General features: G+C 55.9%; 1 protein-coding gene across 1 annotated transcript in view; it reads right to left on the reverse strand.

Moving 5' to 3' along the window:
- The window catches only part of IFFO2 (intermediate filament family orphan 2), a 62,556-nt gene extending 56,409 nt beyond the window's left edge, over positions 1-6,147 (reverse strand). Inside the window, exon 1 of the mRNA XM_054175755.1 lies at positions 5,319-6,147. Within this exon, the coding sequence (XP_054031730.1) occupies positions 5,319-5,944 (626 nt within the window). The 5' untranslated portion in view covers positions 5,945-6,147. The remainder of the gene's footprint in view (positions 1-5,318) is intronic.
- Positions 6,148-18,531: the final 12,384 nt, after the last annotated feature.

The raw sequence follows: 18,531 nt of genomic DNA on the forward strand, positions 1-18,531 counted from the left end.
AAGAAGGTCTACCCTCAGCCTCCTCTAATCCAGGCTAAGCAACCCCAGCTCCCTCAGCCTCTCCTCCCAGGGCTGTGCTCCAGACCCCTCCCCAGAGGGTTAGGTTGGATATCAGAAGAAACTTCTTCACTGAAAGGGGGGAAAAAAACCCCAACCATTTAGCTCTGAAGTCTCTGCCAGGCTCCTTAGGGGGAACCTTTTTCTCATCTGTAATTCAATTGCAAACCAAGAGAAGAGTTAAAATATGACCTGGGTGCTGTCCTGCTTGTGCACTCTAATACCTTCTGGACCTCAGAACTCCTGCTCCTTGTGTTGGGATGTCCATGAGAGAAATGATTGTGGGGGGGAGTGGAACAAAGGAGTTGGATGAGATTGTCCTAAAATGAAGCCCCTGGGAAGGCCAAAACAATTTTGATGGGGAAAAAAAAAAAAGCATCCTGGATCCCCTTCCACTCTTAATTTTAAGAGCAGAAGTCCCAGCTGCCTTCATTTGAAGGCATCACCTCACCTCTGCATTTGTTCTTTCCCACTTCACAAGGGCTCTGTGTCTTCAGCCAAGCACAGACACACCACCCAGGGCTTTGAACCCCAGGCTGACTTCAGTGACTCCCCAACATAATCATCTGCCTGGTGTTTTCCTGGTAGCTGAGCAGTCCAAACAAAGGACCTTTGCTGAGCTGCCACCTCTTTAATCAAGTGGTCACCCTGGAGAGGAAATAAATGTGATGTATCACTATCTGCTTGGCATTCCTGCACGCTGAGCTGGTGGCTTATTGTTCTGACTTGCTGGAAGTAAGCTAAATGGCTCTTTTCTTGGGGTGAAACAACAACAAGGTACTGAGAAAAAAACCCTTCTGGGACCTTCGAGCCAGGAGGGTGATTAGGGGACTTGAGCATCTTCCCTGTGAAGAGAGGCTGAGAGCCCCGGGGCTGAGAAGAGAAGGCTGAGAGGGGATCTGATCAATGCCCATCAATAGCTGAGGGGTGAGGGGCCAGGGGATCTGATCAATGCCCATCAATAGCTGAGGGGTGAGGGGCCAGGGGATCTGATCAATGCCCATCAATAGCTGAGGGGTGAGGGGCCAGGGGATCTGATCAATGCCCATCAATAGCTGAGGGGTGAGGGGCCAGGGGATCTGATCAATGCCCATCAATAGCTGAGGGGTGAGGGGCCAGGGGATCTGATCAATGCCCATCAATAGCTGAGGGGTGAGGGGCCAGGGGATCTGATCAATGCCCATCAATAGCTGAGGGGTGAGGGGCCAGGGGATCTGATCAATGCCCATCAATAGCTGAGGGGTGAGGGGCCAGGGGATCTGATCAATGCCTATCAATAGCTGAGGGGTGAGGGGCCAGCTCTTTTCTGTGGTGCACAGTAATGAAACAAGGAACAGGGGATACACACTTGAACACAAAAGGTTTCACCTCAACAGGAGGAGAAACTTCTTGACAGTGAGGGTGGCAGAGCCCTGGAGCAGGCTGCCCAGGGAGGTTGTGGAGTCTCCGTCTCTGGAGCCTTTCATAACTCACCTGGGTGCATTCCTGTGTGGACTACCCTGGGGGATCCTGCAGGGGGCTTGGGCTGGATGAGCTCTGGAGGCCCCTTCCAACCTCTAACATTCTGTGCAGACTCCCCTGGGGGATCCTGCTTTGGGCAGGAGGCTTGGTCTGGATGATCTCTGGAGGTCCCTTCCAACCTCTAACATTCTGTGCAGACTCCCCTGGGGGGGGGGGGGGGGTCCTGCTTTGGGCAGAGGGCTTGGGCTGGATGATCTCTGGAGGTCCCTTCCAACCTCTAACATTCTGTGCAGACTCCCCTGGGGGATCCTGCTTTGGGCAGGGGGCTTGGGCTGGATGATCTCTGGAGGTCCCTTCCAACCTCTAACATTCTGTGCAGACTCCCCTGGGGGATCCTGCTTTGGGCAGGGGGCTTGGGCTGGATGATCTCTGGAGGTCCCTTCCAACCTCTAACATTCTGTGCAGACTCCCCTGGGGGATCCTGCTTTGGGCAGGGGGCTTGGGCTGGATGATCTCTGGAGGTCCCTTCCAACCTCTAACATTCTGTGGTCTGGCAAGCATGGTGTTTCCACCACAAAGCTGCCTGCAGCAGTGCCCTTTCAAGGGGCTTCCCACCACCACCACCCCCAGCCTGTGTACAAACACACCCCCACCTCTGCAAGATCACAAGCCTGAGACAGAAGCTCTGGTGCACATCCAGCTTTCTGCAGGTCCTAACAGCACCACCAGGAGAGGGGCATGAGGGGTTCCCCCCCCACACTTGGAGCTCATTCCCCCTAAAGAAAACTCCAGCATCAAAGAGTTCCCAGCAAGATAAGGTAAACCCAAGGTGGGTATTCATAACCCCTTGGGCACAAACATGCCAGGGCACACAAACCCTTCCCTGCAGAAACCAAACAAGGAATCCCTGGTCCCACTCCTGAGCTGGGGGGGGAGGGGGTTACTGACAAACACTGCAACACCCCCATGAGGCTGATGGGAATGAAATGGAGTTGACTAATCCATTCTGACTGCAAGAACCACAATGCCAGCAGCACATCCAGAGTGCTCCAGGCCACCAGTGGTAAAAAAAACCAAGCCAGCCCCTAAAGAGCTCCACGTGTGGTGGCCAGCTGCTGGCTGAAGGTCACTGGAGAGTGGAATAATCATTTCAGAGCGCTGCAAGTAGCCATGAAACACACTGCAGAGCAGGTCCTGCCGTGGGACAGGTTGATGTGGCGCTTTGGGGTGCAGGCTGATGGGCCAGGGTGGCCTTAGGTAGATGGCTGGACTCGATCTCGGAGGTCTTCTCCAACCAAAACTCATTTTCTTGACAAGCATAAGGAGAAAAAAGTTCCCAGAGCAGGAAGGGTGCTGGAAATAGGAGCTGTGACTGCCTAAAAAGGGTTTCCCCTTTGCTCCCTTGGATGTATGTGGTTTATGTGTGGACATGGCACTTCAGGACACGGTTTAATGGACATGGTGGTGTTTGGCCTGATGGCTGGACTCGATCTCAGAGGTCTTCTCCAACCAAAACTCATTTTCTTGTCAAGCAAAACCTGTTCCCAGAGCAGGAAGGGTGCTGGAAATAGGAGATAGGTCTACCTGAAAAGGGGTCCCCCTTTGCTCCCTTGAATGCATGTGGTTTATGTGTGGACATGGCACTCCGGGACATGGTTTAATGGCCATGGATGCCCTCAGGTTGATGGCTGGACTCGATCTTAGAGGTCTCTTCCCACTCAAACAATTCTATGTGAGTGCAGCCACACTTCAGCACAGACTTGGGGGTGAAAATCAGCTGTGCAGGAGCAGAATAGATAGAATTAATCATGTATCAGCAGGAAGATTGAGCTTAAATGGCCTACAAGCCTCCTCTTACAGAACACAGAATTAACCAGGGCGGTTAAAGACCTTCAAGACTGAGTCCAACCTCTCACCCAGCCCCACCTCATCAACTAAACCATGGCACCAAGTGCCTCAGCCAGTCTCTTCCCCGAGAGGAGAAAAAGAAATCCCAGCTCCACAAAAAAAAGCAGCAGCACCCTGCACTTCTGATGACATAACCCACAGCCAGCACATCCTCCCTTCACCAAAGGCAGCTTCCTCTGAGGCACCACTTCTCCCATCTCCTTGGTACCAACCACAAAAGCAACAACAACAACCACCACCACCACCCCCCTGTGCCACCATGGCCTCTGCTACTCCAGACTGAAATCAAGCAGCCAACTTCATTTTCCACCCGTGCTCTGCCAGCACTCCAGCCACGAAGCAGAGCCACGCAGGCTTCGGACTGATGCGCTCAAGACTCTTCCACTTAACACCCAGGCCAGAAACGACTGCTCCAACACATCTGCCTGCCTGTAAAAATCTCCAGTCAATTCACCAGAGGAGGTCTGGTCGACAAGCTGATGGCTTAGAGCACACTGCAGTCCTCTTACCCTGGACAGAAGACATTCAGCTACGCTTCAGAGGCCACACAGCGCCGTGAAAAGCAGGCTGCCTCCACCAGGGGAGGAGAAAAAAAACCCACCACCACCCTGAGACGGGGTTACATTTCTTCTGCAGGCAAAAAAAAATGACATCCACAAGGAAAGGAAAGGTGGGGGGGGGGGGGGGGAAACCCAACCACGTATTGAAACCAAAAAGATACCCAAACTCCAAACGGGAGCGCCCACCCCAGCCCCAGCGGACCCGCGGCTCAGCAGACAATGCAGGAATCTCCCTGCAGAATCCCCACCGCCTCTGGCTGGGGGTTTCTTCACCCTCCCCATCCCTCTGGCCTCCATCTCTGCCACAGCTACGCTAGGCAGGAGAACAGAGCAAGCCGAGGAGAAGGCTTCGAGCAGGGGGAGGCGAGAAGAACACCACGTACAAGGAGGCGATTAAAAGCCACCCACCCCCAGGACTTCCCGACGAGGCTTTAAGAGAAAGCTGCTGATCGCCAGGGGTTCACACAAAGGCTGCTGTTAGTTAGGGCTTTTGTTTTGCCTAATTCCGAGGGAAGAGCTTTTCGTTTTTTCCCCCCCTAAGAGTGCAAACCTTTCCCCCCCCCCCCCCCCTGCAGTATTTGCAACCCAAATATTGCAGCACCGAGCTAATTTTGGGCGAGCTCGGCACACACACACCAAAAAAAATCGACTACTGGAGCGATTAGATCAGAAAATGAAGGCGAGCTAAATTTAGGAGTCACTATGCAATACAATATTAATAACAGATTCTTGCCCTTCTCCATAAAAAAAAAAAAGCCCTTTTTTTTAATTACTGCAATTTTTTTTAAGCCAAACTAACAATTCTCTTTTGCTTGCCAGCTTCCCAGGGAAGGATTCTACCAAGCGGAGGGGCAAACCCCCCCCCCCCCCCCACACACACATGCACTGTGGCAAAGCCTTGGGGAGCATCCCGGGAGCACCTTCACCAGGGAAGGAGCCCTGGGCTGGTGGAAGGCCTCTCTCCCCAGGGGTCTCCCCAAAGAAAGGGTCTCCCCCAAGGCTTCTGCCGCCCCAAGGAGAGAACCCTGGGGTGGAGAGGAGGCCTGGCCCCACGTACCCAAGGGTCTCCTCAACGCTTTCTCCGTCCCAAGGAAGGAGCCCTGGGGTAGGGGGAGGCCTGGCCCCAAGGGTCTCATCATAACATCCTCTAGCTGAGCCCTAGGGTAAGGAGAGGCCTTTCCCCATGTCCCCCAGGAGTCTCCCGAAGGCTTCCTCCGACCCAAGGAGGGCCTTGCCCATTTCCCCGCACTGCAGGAGCCGGCGGCCCGCATCCCCCCCCGCCCTCTCCCGCAGGCTGAAGGCTCCCCCCGCCCCCCAGCCCCAGCCGCTCACTTTCTCTTGTACTCATCCCGCTCCCGCTTGACTTTGGCCAGCACGTTGTAAAGGGCTCGGATCTCGGGGGTGATGGTATCGATCTGCACTCCGACGCCGTCGGGATGGATCCAGGAGACCCCGGGCCCCTGCACCGTCTCCAACCCGCCGCCTCCGGTGCGCCGCACCTGGGTGTAGCTCCAGATGGTACCGGGCAAGCGGCTGTAGTGGGGGGGCGAGGCGAGGGGAGCGGCGGCCAGCCCGTGGCCGGGGCCCGGCGGCAGCAGCAGCGGGGAGGTACCGGAGTCGGTCTGCACGGCCTGGTCGCGGGAGAAGGTCTTGTACCGGAGGCGGCGGTCGCGCTCGCTCTGCTGGGCCGCCAGCTGCTTCTCCAGCAGCCGGTTCCGCCGCTCCAGCTCATGGACCTTGGCCAGGAAGCAGCGGAACCGCACGTTCAGTCCCTTCAGCAGGTGGATGTTGGAGCCCAGGTCGTTACGAAGAGCCGCCGTTACCGGCGGACCCCCCGCCGCTGCCGCCGCTGGGCTGCCGGGACCGCCTGCGCCGCCGGGGCCCAGCGTGCAGGAGGCGGCGGCGGCGGCAGCAGGGGAGAAGGCGCGGGCCATCTCACCGAAGAGCAGCGAGTTCATCGCCTCAGCCCCAGAGGGGAGGTGAGGGCAGGCGGGAAGCGGGGGGCTGCGGCCGGAAGCGGCTGTTTAACGGTCGCCGCGGCTCAGGCGGAGTGACCGCTGCGGAGCGCGCTGAGCTGCCAGCAGCCACCGGGCCGAGCGCCGAGAGAAGAAGCGAGACACCTGGACCCGCACCTCCACGCTCCTGCGGCTGCCGCCGCCGCCGCCGCTACCCGGGCACTGAGCGGCCGCCGGCGCGGGGCGGACCCTGATCCGCCTCGCCGCGCCCCCGGCGCCGGGGCTGCGGGAGCGCGGCCACCAGGACACGCCCCGCGGCCGGCAGGCCACGCCCCAATCCGCAGGGCCACGCCCTCCGGCCGCCAGGATAGGACAGCAGTAAACAGACCACGCCCACTTCTGCGCTAGGGCACGCCCACACGCCCCTCACAGCATCCTCTCCGTTCACGTAGTCCCGCCCCAAACTCCGCCTTCCATGCTCAAGCCACGCCTCCGCCCCGCCGCGTGTCCGCGGCGGTCCCCGACACGTGTGGCACTGAGGGAGCTAAGGGTGGGGGCCAAAGGCGCCCCCAGGTTAATCCATACAACGCTGAAACACAGAATGGTGTCAGCTGGAAAAGGGCCTTTAAGAACATCAAGTGCAAACGAACCCAGGAGGTTTCACCTGAACTAAAGGAGAAACTTCTTCACTCTGGAGGTGTTGGAGCCCTGGAGCAGGCTGCCCAGAGAGGTTGTGGAGAAATTCTGAACCCGCCGGGATATTGTGATCCCGGGCAAGCTGCTCCGGGTGACCCTGCTTTAGCAAGGGGCTTGCACTGGGTGGTCTCCAGAGGTCCCTTCCAATGCCCACCATGCTGAGAAGCTGGGATTTTATGTCCGACCATTCTCTTACTCTACCGAGGCTGCTGCACCACACCTAAAAGCTTTTAAACAGCTCCAACTTCCTGAGGAGGCTTGGCCCAGGGCTTGAAAACCCTTTCAGTGAAGAAGTTTCTTCTCATGTCCAACCTAAAACTTCCCTGGTGCTATTTGTGGCCATTTCCTCTTCTCCTGTCACTTGTTCATTGGGAGGAGAGACTGCCTCCCACCTGGCTCCATTCTCTTTTCAGGGAGCTGTAGAGAGCCAGAAGGTCTCCCCTCAGCCTCCTTTTCTCCAGGCTCAACACCCCCAGCTCCCTCAGCTGCTCCTCCCCAGCCCTGTTCTCCAGACCCTTCCCCAGCTTCTTTGCCCTTCTCTGGCCCTGCTCCAGCCCTTGATGTCCTTCTTGGAGTGGCCCAAAGCAGAACCCAGGACTCAAGGTGTAGCCTCACCAGTGCTGAGTACAGGGTGACAATCACTTCCCTGGTCCTGCTGATCCAAGCCAGGATGCTGTTGGCCTCCTTGGCCACCTGGGCAAACACTCATTCGTCTTCATCTGCTGTTGGCTGGCACCCCCAGGGCTTTCTCTGCTGGGCAGTTTCCAGCCACTCTGCCCCCAGCCTGGAGCATTCATGGGGTTGTTGTGACCCAAGTGGAGGACCCAGCCCTTGGCTTTATTGAACCTCACCCCATTGTCCTCAGCCCATTGATACAGCCTGACCAGATCCTTGTGTAGAGCCTCCTGGCACTCCATCAGATCAAGAGTCCCTCTCACCTTAGTGCAAACTGACTGAGGGTGCCTCATGCCTCTCCTCCAGATCATTGATAAAGATAACTGAAGAGAGCTGGTCCCAGTAGTGAGCCCTGGAGAGGACACCAGGCTGAGGTTACACCACCAGGTGACTAAACAGGGCAGGGTGGTTCTGCTCAGTGAGACCCTCCCTGTCCCTGCTCCTGGCTCTCAGGGGAATCATCTAATTGATAAGCTTGGATTATGAGGGGGGAATTTTGTTATCCCAATGCAGAGTCCTTCCAAGTGCTAAAGAACATTGATATTAAAGTAATTAAGCTATTAAACAAGCCTTTCCCAACTGCTGCTCTGAGCCATGCTGCAATCAACAGATATTGTTTAATTGACTGATTTGATTACTTTGTTTCACTGCCAGGGGTGGGAATGGTGCTGCTTGAGCAAGCAGAGTGCATGGAGCACTCTCAGGAAAGGTGGTGTAAAGCTGTAGTAAAACTGGTGTAAAGCTGTATTTCATGCAATGGCTTAGACTAGAAGGGACCCCAGAGATCATCTACTCCTCCCCCCCCCGCCATGGGCAGGGACACCTCTCACCTAGACTCAGCTGCTCAAGGCCTCATCCAGCCTGGCCTTGAATACCCCCAGGGAAGAGGCATCCACAGCCTCCCTGGGCAGCTTGTTCCAGAGTCTCACCACCCCTGCACAGCTTCTTCCTCAGCTCCACTCTAACCCTGCTCTGCCTCAGCTTCAAACCCTTCCCCCTTGCCCTGGCTCCAGACACCCTCAGCAAAAGTCTCTCTGCAGCCTTCCTGCAGGATCCCTTCAGCTCCTGGCAGGCAGCTCTGAGGTCCCCCTGGAGCCTTCTCCTCTGTAGGCTGCACAGCCCCAGCTCCCTCAGCCTGTGCTCACAGCAGAGCTGCTCCAGCCCTTGGAGCATCCTGGTGGCTGTGCTGTGGACTCACTCCAGCAGCTCTGTGTCCTTCTCCTCTGGGGACACCAGCGCTGGAGGCAGCATTCAAGGCTGGGGGGCTCAGCAGAGCAGAATAAAGGGGCAGAGTCCCCTCTCTTGACTGTATTTGCTCCAGTAGGCTTTGAAATAAGAATGTGGTGCTTTGCCTGACAGTATTTACTCCAGCACTGCTGGAGGGGCAGTGTTTGTACTGAGCTGCACAGGCAGCAGCCTCCCCTTGCTCAAAGTCCATCAGCAGCCACCAGCCAAGCTCAGCACCATAAGCCAAGGCTCTGCCAAGGCTCTCTTGAGGTGTCACAAACCTCTGCTTTGCCAGCACCTCCTGGAAAATAAAATTGAAGCCCTGGGTGGAGGCCTCTTTGTTAAGAGGGTGACTCAAAGAAACACCTGAAAAGATTATCTCTGCCCAGCACAAGGAGGCTTTACCCTCAAGTTTATGTAGGTTGGGAGCTCTGCTGGCTGCTGAGGCTACAGAAAGCAGTGGTGCTGAGGGCTCAGTTGTAGAGCTGCTGGTGGACCACCAGAGCAGCTCCCTGGCAGCAGGGTGTGATCATGGAGGGACATTTCCATCCCCCAGGACTCAAGATGTGGCCTCACCAGTGCCCAGTCCAGGAGCACAAGCACTTCCCTGGTCCTGCTGGCCACAGCAGTGCTGATCCAAGGCAGGCTGCTGGTGACCTTCTTAGCCACACCATTGCTGATCCAAGGCAGGCTGCTGGTGACCTTCTTGACCACACCATTGCTGATCCAGGCCAGGCTGCTGGTGACCTTCTTAGCCACACCATTGCTGATCCAAGGCAGGCTGCTGGTGACCTTCTTGACCACACCATTGCTGATCCAGGCCAGGCTGCTGGTGACCTTCTTAGCCACACCATTGCTGATCCAAGGCAGGCTGCTGGGGACCTTCTTGACCACACCATTGCTGATCCAGGCCAGGCTGCTGGTGACCTTCTTGGCCACACCATTGCTGATCCAGGCCAGGCTGCTGGTGACCTTCTTGACCACACCATTGCTGATCCAGGCCAGGCTGCTGGTGACCTTCTTGACCACACCATTGCTGATCCAGGCCAGGCTGCTGGTGACCTTCTTGGCCACAGCATTGCTGATCCAGGCCAGGCTGCTGGGGACCTTCTTGGCCACACCATTGCTGATCCAAGCCAGGCTGCTGGTGACCTTCTTGGCCACACTATTGCTGATCCAGGCCAGGCTGCTGGTGACCTTCTTGGCCACACCATTGCTGATCCAGGCCAGGCTGCTGGTGACCTTCTTGGCCACACCATTGCTGATCCAGGCCAGGCTGCTGGTGACCTTCTTGGCCACACCATTGCTGATCCAGGCCAGGCTGCTGGTGACCTTCTTGGCCACACTATTGCTGATCCAGGCCAGGCTGCTGGTGACCTTCTTGGCCACACCATTGCTGATCCAGGCCAGGCTGCTGGTGACCTTCTTGGCCACACCATTGCTGATCCAGGCTAGGCTGCTGGTGACCTTCTTGGCCACACCATTGCTGATCCAAGGCAGGCTGCTGGTGACCTTCTTGGCCACACCACTGCTGATCCAGGCCAGGCTGCTGGGGACCTTCTTGGCCACAACATTGCTGATCCAGGCCAGGCTGCTAGTGACCTTCTTGACCACACCATTGCTGATCCAGGCCAGGCTGCTGGTGACCTTCTTGACCACACCATTGCTGATCCAGGCCAGGCTGCTGGTGACCTTCTTGGCCACACCATTGCTGATCCAGGCCAGGCTGCTGGTGACCTTCTTGGCCACACCATTGCTGATCCAGGCCAGGCTGCTGGGGACCTTCTTGACCACACCATTGCTTATCCAGGCCAGGCTGCTGGTGACCTTCTTGACCACACCATTGCTGATCCAAGGCAGGCTGCTGGGGACCTTCTTGGCCACACCATTGCTGATCCAGGCCAGGCTGCTGGTGACCTTCTTGGCCACACCATTGCTGATCCAGGCCAGGCTGCTGGGGACCTTCTTGGCCACACCATTGCTGATCCAAGGCAGGCTGCTGGTGACCTTCTTGGCCACACCATTGCTGATCCAGGCCAGGCTGCTGGTGACCTTCTTGGCCACACCATTGCTGATCCAGGCCAGGCTGCTGGTGACCTTCTTGGCCACACCATTGCTGATCCAAGGCAGGCTGCTGGTGACCTTCTTGGCCACACCATTGCTGATCCAGGCCAGGCTGCTGGTGACCTTCTTGGCCACACCATTGCTGATCCAGGCCAGGCTGCTGGTGACCTTCTTGGCCACACCATTGCTGATCCAAGGCAGGCTCCTGGTGGCCTTCTTGACCACACCATTGCTGATCCAAGGCAGGCTGCTGGTGACCTTCTTGGCCACACCATTGCTGATCCAGTCCAGGCTGCTGGTGACCTTCTTGGCCACCTGTGCACTGCTGGCTCATCTTCACCTACTGCCAACCAACACCCCTAGGTCCTCCTCTTCTGGGCACATTCCAGCCACTCTGCCCCAGCATTCATGGGGGTGCTGTGACCCAAGTGCAGGACCCAGCACTTGGCCTTGTTAAACCCAAATCCTGTTGGGCCAGCCAGAGAGGTTTTCCTTTTCCCTTTGAGGAAGCAGGCAAACATCAGAGGGGATGATAAACCTGGCAGCTGATGAATGCTTTTTGTACCTGCCTGGTGAGACCATGCTGTGACCACTCATTAGGCAGCACCCATGGCCATGGTGCTGAGGATGGCTTCTCCACAGCCCTCCCTGGAGGTCATTAAATCCATGAGTCCATGGGGATGGGCTTTGGCTCACCCCTGGGATGAACATGCTCACCCCCAGCATCCTGCTCCACCGCCGGGCTGCGTTTTCAACTCGGCCCCTGGAAGTGAATCACCCTGAATTAATTGCAACAATTAATTAGGTTGGGAGAAGTGGGAATCCCTCTTCCACAAGGTTCTCCTGCAAGCCTGGGGCTGCTCTGTTTGCCACAGAGCTGGTGCCAAGCAGCCAGGGTCCTGCGTGTGGGATACCCCCGGCGGCTGCGGCCGGGGACATTCCTGCAGGGATTCCTCCCATTCCTGCTGTGGAAAGCTCTCTGCTGCCTGCCAATTGCAGATATAAATAATGAGGCCCTGATCAGCCCTTTCCTCTTTGGAACAGGCAGGAAAAGGGATGGGAAATGAGGCTATTTCTGACCTCAGAAGCCATCTGGCAGTCGAACAACAGTGCCCACCCCCAGCCCTGGCAGCGATCAAGCAGCTGGATTTATTTTGGCTCTCAGTTGCTTCACCCCAATGCAGGCTGAGGAATCTGGGCCCTTGGAGTTGAGTTGTCATAGATTCATTCAATGGGTTGGGTTGGAAAGGACTTTAAAGCTCAGCCAGTCCCAACCCCCTGCCATGGGCAGGGACACCTCCTGCCAGCCCAGGTTGCTCAAGGCCTCATCCTGCCTTGCCTTGAACACCTCCAGGGGGGCAGCATCCACAACCTCTCTTGGCAGCCTGTTCCAGTGTCTCCCCACCCTCACTGGAAAGTATTTCTTCCCACTCTCCAGCCTCAATCTCCCTTCTTCCATCTTCAGTCCATTGCCCCTCATCCTATCCCTACACAATTAACCTTCACTCTCAAACCTCAGTGGCTGTTTCAGGACCTCTGCAGAGCTTGGTGTGGTATTGATTTTCCTGGCTTTGCTTAGATGTGGTGAGGCTTTTGGGTTGGGTTTGGGTTGTCTTTCTTTTGCTTTTTCTTTCTTAGAGGGCTGGAGCTGCTCTGCTGTGAGGGCAGACTGAGGGAGTTGGGGTTGTGCAGGCTGGAGAGGAGAAGGCTCCAGGGAGACCTTCTTGTGGCCTTCCAGGATCTGCAGGGGGCTATACCTGGGGCATTCTAACAATCACATCCTGGCTGCAGCAAGAGAGGCACAGCCAACAGGTCAAGGGAGGTGATTCTCCCTCTCTGCTCTGCTCTGGGGAGACCACACCTGGAGTACTGCATCTAGATCTGGAGCCTCTATTCCAGGAAGGCTCTGGAGGGGCTGGAAGGTGTCCAGAGAAGAGCCACGAGGAGGAGCAGAGGGCTGGAGCTGCTCTGCTGTGAGCACAGCCTGAGGGAGTTGGGGCTGTGCAGGCTGGAGAGGAGAAGGCTCCCAGGAGACCTCATTGTGGCCTTCCAGGATCTGCAGGGGGCTCCAAGAAAGCTGGGGAGGGACTTTTGAGGGTGTCAGGGAGGGATAGGACTGGGGGGGATGGAGCAAAACTAGAAGTAGGTAGATTGAGATTGAATGTCAGGAAGAAGTTGTTCCCCATGAGGGTGGTGAGAGCCTGGCACAGGTTGCCCAGGGAGGTGGTGGAAGCCTCCTGCCTGGAGGTGTTTGCAGCCAGGCTGGAGGTGGCTGTGAGCAACCTGCTGCAGTGTGAGGTGTCCCTGCCCATGGCAGGGGCTTGGAGCTGGCTGAGCCTTGAGCTCCCTTCCAACCCTGCCAGTTCTGTGCTTCTTTTTCAGCCTGGCACTCATGGGAAGTTGTTGTTTCCTTCTAAACAACCAATTTCCAGGCAAACCAAAGCAAGCCAAGCCCCACAGCCTCCCCAGCACAAAACATGCTGTGCTGGGTTGAGCAGTTGATGCTCCCCAGGGCTGAAATGCATCACCCCTGAGTTATGGTTTGTTTGTTTGAAGAACCACCACACCACACCATACCACACCACACACCCCCTGAACCAGCCCAGCAGAAATCCCTTGGCTTAACATCCCTGGAATTCCTCAGCCCTCAGAAATGCCACACTCCAGAATCTCAGTGGGAAGAGGGAAGCCCTCCTTGGCTCTGCCTTTTTCCAGCATCATGGTGAAGCAGCATCCCCTCCAAAGCCCACCCCCAGGGATCTCAGCATCCTTCCCTCATCCCCCTTCCTGCACCCTTGGGCTGTGGTAACCTCCAGGCCTGCTCTTCACTGCCCTCAGAGATGGATTTGGGGTGATTTAGCCTCCCCAAACTCTGCAGAAGCAAGAAGAGGCTTCTTGCTGAGGCTGCCTTTCAACAGCCAGTGGTTAAACTGGGATTAGTGTCACTCAGCTGGGGCTCTTAGCCTGGCACTGCAGCTTGTTGCCTGAATGAGGCTTTGTGCAAACCAAGCTGCTGAAATAAGCAGAATTCTGAGCAGGGCCTTCCCCAAAAGGGTTGGGTTTTAACCTAGATCTGTGTGATGCTGCCTGAGCTGATACCAGCAGGGTGCTGGAGTCTTTCCCCCCACTTCTCCTCTGCCCTGCTGAGACCACACCTGCAATACTGTCATCCAGTTTGGGGCTTCCCCAGAGTTCAAGAGAGCCTGAGACCTGCTGGAGAGAGTCTGATGGAGAGCCACAAGGATGCTCAGGGCACTTGAGCATCTGCCCTGTGAAGAGAGACTGAGAGCCCTGGGGCTGAGAAGAGAAGGCTGAGAGGGGATCTGATCAATGTCTATCAACAGCTGAGGGGTGGGGGGCAAGGGGAGGAGGCCAAGCTCTCTTTGGTGGTGCACAGTAATAAGGCAAGGAACAAGGGATACAAATTTGAACACAGAAGGTTTCAGCTCAACATGAGGAGAAGCTTCTTTACAGTGAAGGTGGCAGAGCCCTGGAGCAGGCTGCCCAGAGAGGCTGTGGAGTCTCCTTCCATGGAGCCTTTCAAAGAATAGAATAGAATAGAGTAGAGTAGAGTAGAGTAGAGTAGAGTAGAGTAGAATAGAATAGAATAGAATAGAATAGAATAGAATAGAAGCAACCAGGCTGGAAAAGACCTTTGAGCTCATCCAGTCCAACCTCTCACCCAGCACCATCTGATCAACTACACCATGGCACCAAGTGCCTCATCCAGGCTCTTCCTAAACACCTCCAGGGATGGGGACTCCACCACCTCCCTGGGCAGCACATTCCCATGGCCAATCTCTCTTGCTGGGAAGAATTTCTTCCTAACATCCAGCCTGAACCTCCCCTGGTGCAGCTTGAGACTGTGTCCTCTTGTTCTGGGGCTGCCTGCCTGGGAGAAGAGACCAACCCCCAGCTGGCTCCAACCTCCGTTCAGGGAGTTGGAGAGAGCAAGAAGGTCTCCCCTGAGCCTCCTCTTCTGCAGGCTAAGCAACCCCAGCTCCCTCAGCCTCTCCTCCCAGGGCTGTGCTCCAGACCCCTCCCCAGCTTTGTTGCCCTTCTCTGGACACCTTCCAGCAGCTCAACCTCTTTCCTGACCTGAGGAGCCCAGAACTGGACACAGGACTCCAGGTGTGGCCTAAGCAGTGCTGAGCACAGGGCACAAGGACTTCCCTGCTCCTGCTGGCCACACTCTTCCTGCTGCAGGCCAGGATGCCCTTGGCCTTCTTGGCCCCCTGGGCACACTGGGTGCATTTCTGTGCAGACTCCCCTGGGTGATGCTGCTTTTGGCAGGGGGGTTTGGACTGGATGATCTCTGGAGGTCCCTTCCAACCTCTAATGTTCTATGATTCTATGACCAGCAGCTGATGAGCTGCTGCCATGAGCCTCACCAGCAAAGTGTCTCCAGCTCCAGTCAACCCTTTCCCCTGTTTGCTCCCACCTTTGCACCAGCACTGGGGCTTGCTCTTGAGAACTGAGAGCAGCATCCACCCCTGCCCTGCCCATGCCCTGCAGCAGAATCAGAGAATCATTTGGGTTGGAAAAGCTCTCTGAGGTCATCCAGTCCAACCACCAACCCAACACCACCATGGCCACCAAACCATGGCCCCAGGTGCCATGAACACCTCCAGGGATGGGGACTCCACCACCTCCCTGGGCAGCCTGTGCCAACCCCTGACCACTCCTGCAGCACAGAAATTCCTCCTGCTATCCAACCTAAAGCTCCCCAGGTGCCACTTGAGGCCATTTCATAGGATCATAGAATTGTCAGGGTTGGAAGGGAGCTCAAGGCTCAGCCAGCTCCATCCCCCCTGCCATGGGCAGGCACACCTCACACCAGGTCAGGCTGCTCAGAGTCACATCCAGCCCGGCCCTCGAAACCTCCAGGCATGGGGCCCCGACCACCTCCCTGGGCAGCCTGTTGCAATCCCTGACCACTCCTGCAGGAAAGAAATTCCTCCTGCTCTCCAACCTCAACCTCCCCAGGTGCCACTTGAGGCCATTTCCTCTCGCTCCATCACTCGACACTAGGCAGAGGACAGGCAAGAAGCCTCCGGCCGTGCCGGTGACTCCCGCGGTGACTCAGCCCCCAGCGCACTGCTCCGGGTGGGTGGTTGGAGGACGCACAAAGGCTGCACCTCCGCGCATCACCGAGGTGTTGCCCGGTGGAGAAAGGGCTGGGTTCGTCAGCAGGGGGTTGTGTCCCATCCCAGCCCTGTAAGGGAAGCCTTCGGATGCCGTGGAGGATTGCATCACTCGGAGCCTTGCGGCGGGGAAGCAGAAAAGCTTTGGCAGGTTGGCTGCGCTCGGTAATGGGGCAGGAATGAGTGACATCAGGGCTCGCAAAAGCAGCAGCCCTTCCTCCCTGCGCCTTCCTCCTTGCCTTTAAAGGAAGTTTCTCCTCCTCAAACTGTGAGGGTTTTGTTTCCCTACCATGTGTTTGCTAAGGCTTCTGGCACAGCTGATTGGAGTCAGGAGCTGCTCCTTAACCCCAGCACCTTCTCCTGCTGCGGGGCTCTTCCTTTGCTCCAGGTGGTTGGGTTTGGTTTTGCTCTGGTTTGGTTTTGTTCTGGTTTGGTTTTGTTTGGTTTTGTTCTGTTTGGTTTGGTTTTGTTTGGTTTTGTTCTGTTTTGGTTTTGTTTGGTTTTGTTCTGTTTGGTTTGGTTTTGTTTGGTTTTGTTCTGTTTTGGTTTTGTTTTGGTTTTGTTCTGTTTGGTTTGGTTTTGTTTGGTTTTGTTCTGTTTTGGTTTTGTTTTGGTTTTGTTCTGGTTTGGTTTTGTTCTCTTTGGTTTGGTTTTGTTTGGTTTGGTTTTGTTCTCTTTGGTTTTGTTTGGTTTTGTTCTCTTTGGTTTTGTTTGGTTTGGTTTTGTTCTGGTTTGGTTTTGTTTGGTTTTGTTCTGTTCTGGTTTGGTTTGTTTTTGTTTTGTTCTGTTTGGTTTGGTTTTGTTCTGTTCTGGTTTGTTCTGCTCTGGTTTGGTTTTGGTTTGGTTTTGTTCTGTTTGGTTTGGTTTTGGTTTGGTTTGGGTCTTTTTTTTTGGGGGGGGGGGGTGAGGAGGGAAACCTCTTTTGGGACTTCTCTGTGCATCAGTACCACCAAACACTCTTACCAACAAGAGCACCTCAGATGCTGAGGCCTCATCCAGCTCAGCTGCCCAATGCCTGAAGGAAGGACCCCAGAGCACACATCAGGGACAGGCACTTAGGAGCTTGGTGCTGAGTTTGCATCCCCAACCCCTGCACTCAGCACTGGGGAGGCCAAACCTTGAGTACCAGGTTTAGTTTGGGGCTGCTCACTCCAAGATGGGCATTGAAGGGCTGAAGCAGGGCCAGAGAAGGGCAAGGAAGCTGGGGAAGGGTCTGGAGAGCAGGGCTGGGGAGGAGCAGCTGAGGGAGCTGGGGGTGTTGAGCCTGGAGAAAAGGAGGCTGAGGGGAAACCTTCTGGCTCTCTACAGCTCCCTGAAAGGAGGCTGGAGCCAGGTGGGATTGATCTCTTCTCCCAAGGTATAAATGATAGGACAAGAGGAAATGGCCTCAAAGTTGCAGCAGGAGAGGTTTAGGCTGGACATGAGAAGAAACTTCTTCCCTGAGAGGGCTCTCAAAGCCTGGCCCAGGCTGCCCAGGGAGGTGGTTGAATGCCCATCCCTGGAGGGGTTTCAGAGCTGCAGAGATGTGGTGCTGAGGGCCAGGGTTTAGCCCCAGCCTTGGTAGGGTTAGAGAATGGTTGGAGCTGGATGATCTTAGAGGTCTTTTCCAACCCAAGTGATTCCATGATTCTTGCCCTGCCAAAGAGCTCCATTTACCCTCAGCAGTGTGGATGCAGAGGATGGCCCCAGGCTGGCTGCCTCCAGGACATCCCCATCCCCTCTCAGCCAAGCTGGGGAAGGTTCTCCATGAGACACCAACAATATTTTGGAAACAAAACAAAATCTTCTGCCCCAGGTCCAGCCCCAAAGGTTTGAGTGAAGTCAGGAGATGGATCAAGAGCTCAAGGTGCTGTGTGAAGCATCCACTAAGCTGGAGCAGTTGAGACCTGCCAGAGCATTTCCTTGGAGACTGTGGCAATGTTCTCTGCTTCCTTAGTAACCAAATATTTGCCTCTGCATGGAGTAGAGCAGCAAATATGCATCGATGAGCCCCTGCAGGCCACCACAGGTGTGTTCCAGGACAGGGTGCTTGCTTTGGCAGCTCCAGGAGGATGATTGCAGGCTGCTCCAGCGCTGCTGCTGAGCTGCTCTGCTGAGACCCCCACCTAGAGCCCAGTTCTGGTGCCCTGAGCATAAGAAAGGCATCAAACTGCTGCAGCAGGTCCAGAGGAGGCCAGGCTGGAGACCCTCTGCTGTGGGGACAGGCTGAGAGTTGGGGTTGCTCAGCCTGGAGAGGAGAAGGTTCCAGGGAGATCCTGGAGCAGCCTTCCAGTACCTGAAGGGGGCTACAGGAGAGCTGGGGAGGGACTTTGGACAAGAGCTGGGAGTGACAGGATGAGGGGGAATGGATTTGAGCTGGGAGAGAGGAGATTGAGAGTGGAGATGAGGAAGAGTGAGAGTGGGGAGACACTGGCACAGGCTGCCCAGGGAGGCTGTGGCTGGAGGTGTTCAAGGCCAGGCTGGATGAAGCCTTGAGCAACCTGGGCTGGTGGGAGGTGTCCCTGCCCATGGCAGGGGGCTTGGAACTGGCTGAGCTTTGAGGTCCCTTTCCAACCCAACCCATTCTGTGACTCTGTGATCTTAAAGTTCTTCTCCAACCAGACCAATCCTGTGCTCAGTGCACAGCTTCAGCCCCACCAGGGGTTAGGATTTTCATTCTGCCAATTGCTTTGCTGCTGATGCTGCACTCAGCAGCACTCACAGCTCAGGGTTAGGTAGAACTGGGAGGTGTTTTTAGCTCCCTACCTCAACCTCTCTTCCAGAAGCCATGGGGTGAGTATTTTC

This window comes from Dryobates pubescens, chromosome 33 (assembly GCF_014839835.1).
Source record: "Dryobates pubescens isolate bDryPub1 chromosome 33, bDryPub1.pri, whole genome shotgun sequence".
Taxonomy (NCBI): domain Eukaryota; kingdom Metazoa; phylum Chordata; class Aves; order Piciformes; family Picidae; genus Dryobates; species Dryobates pubescens.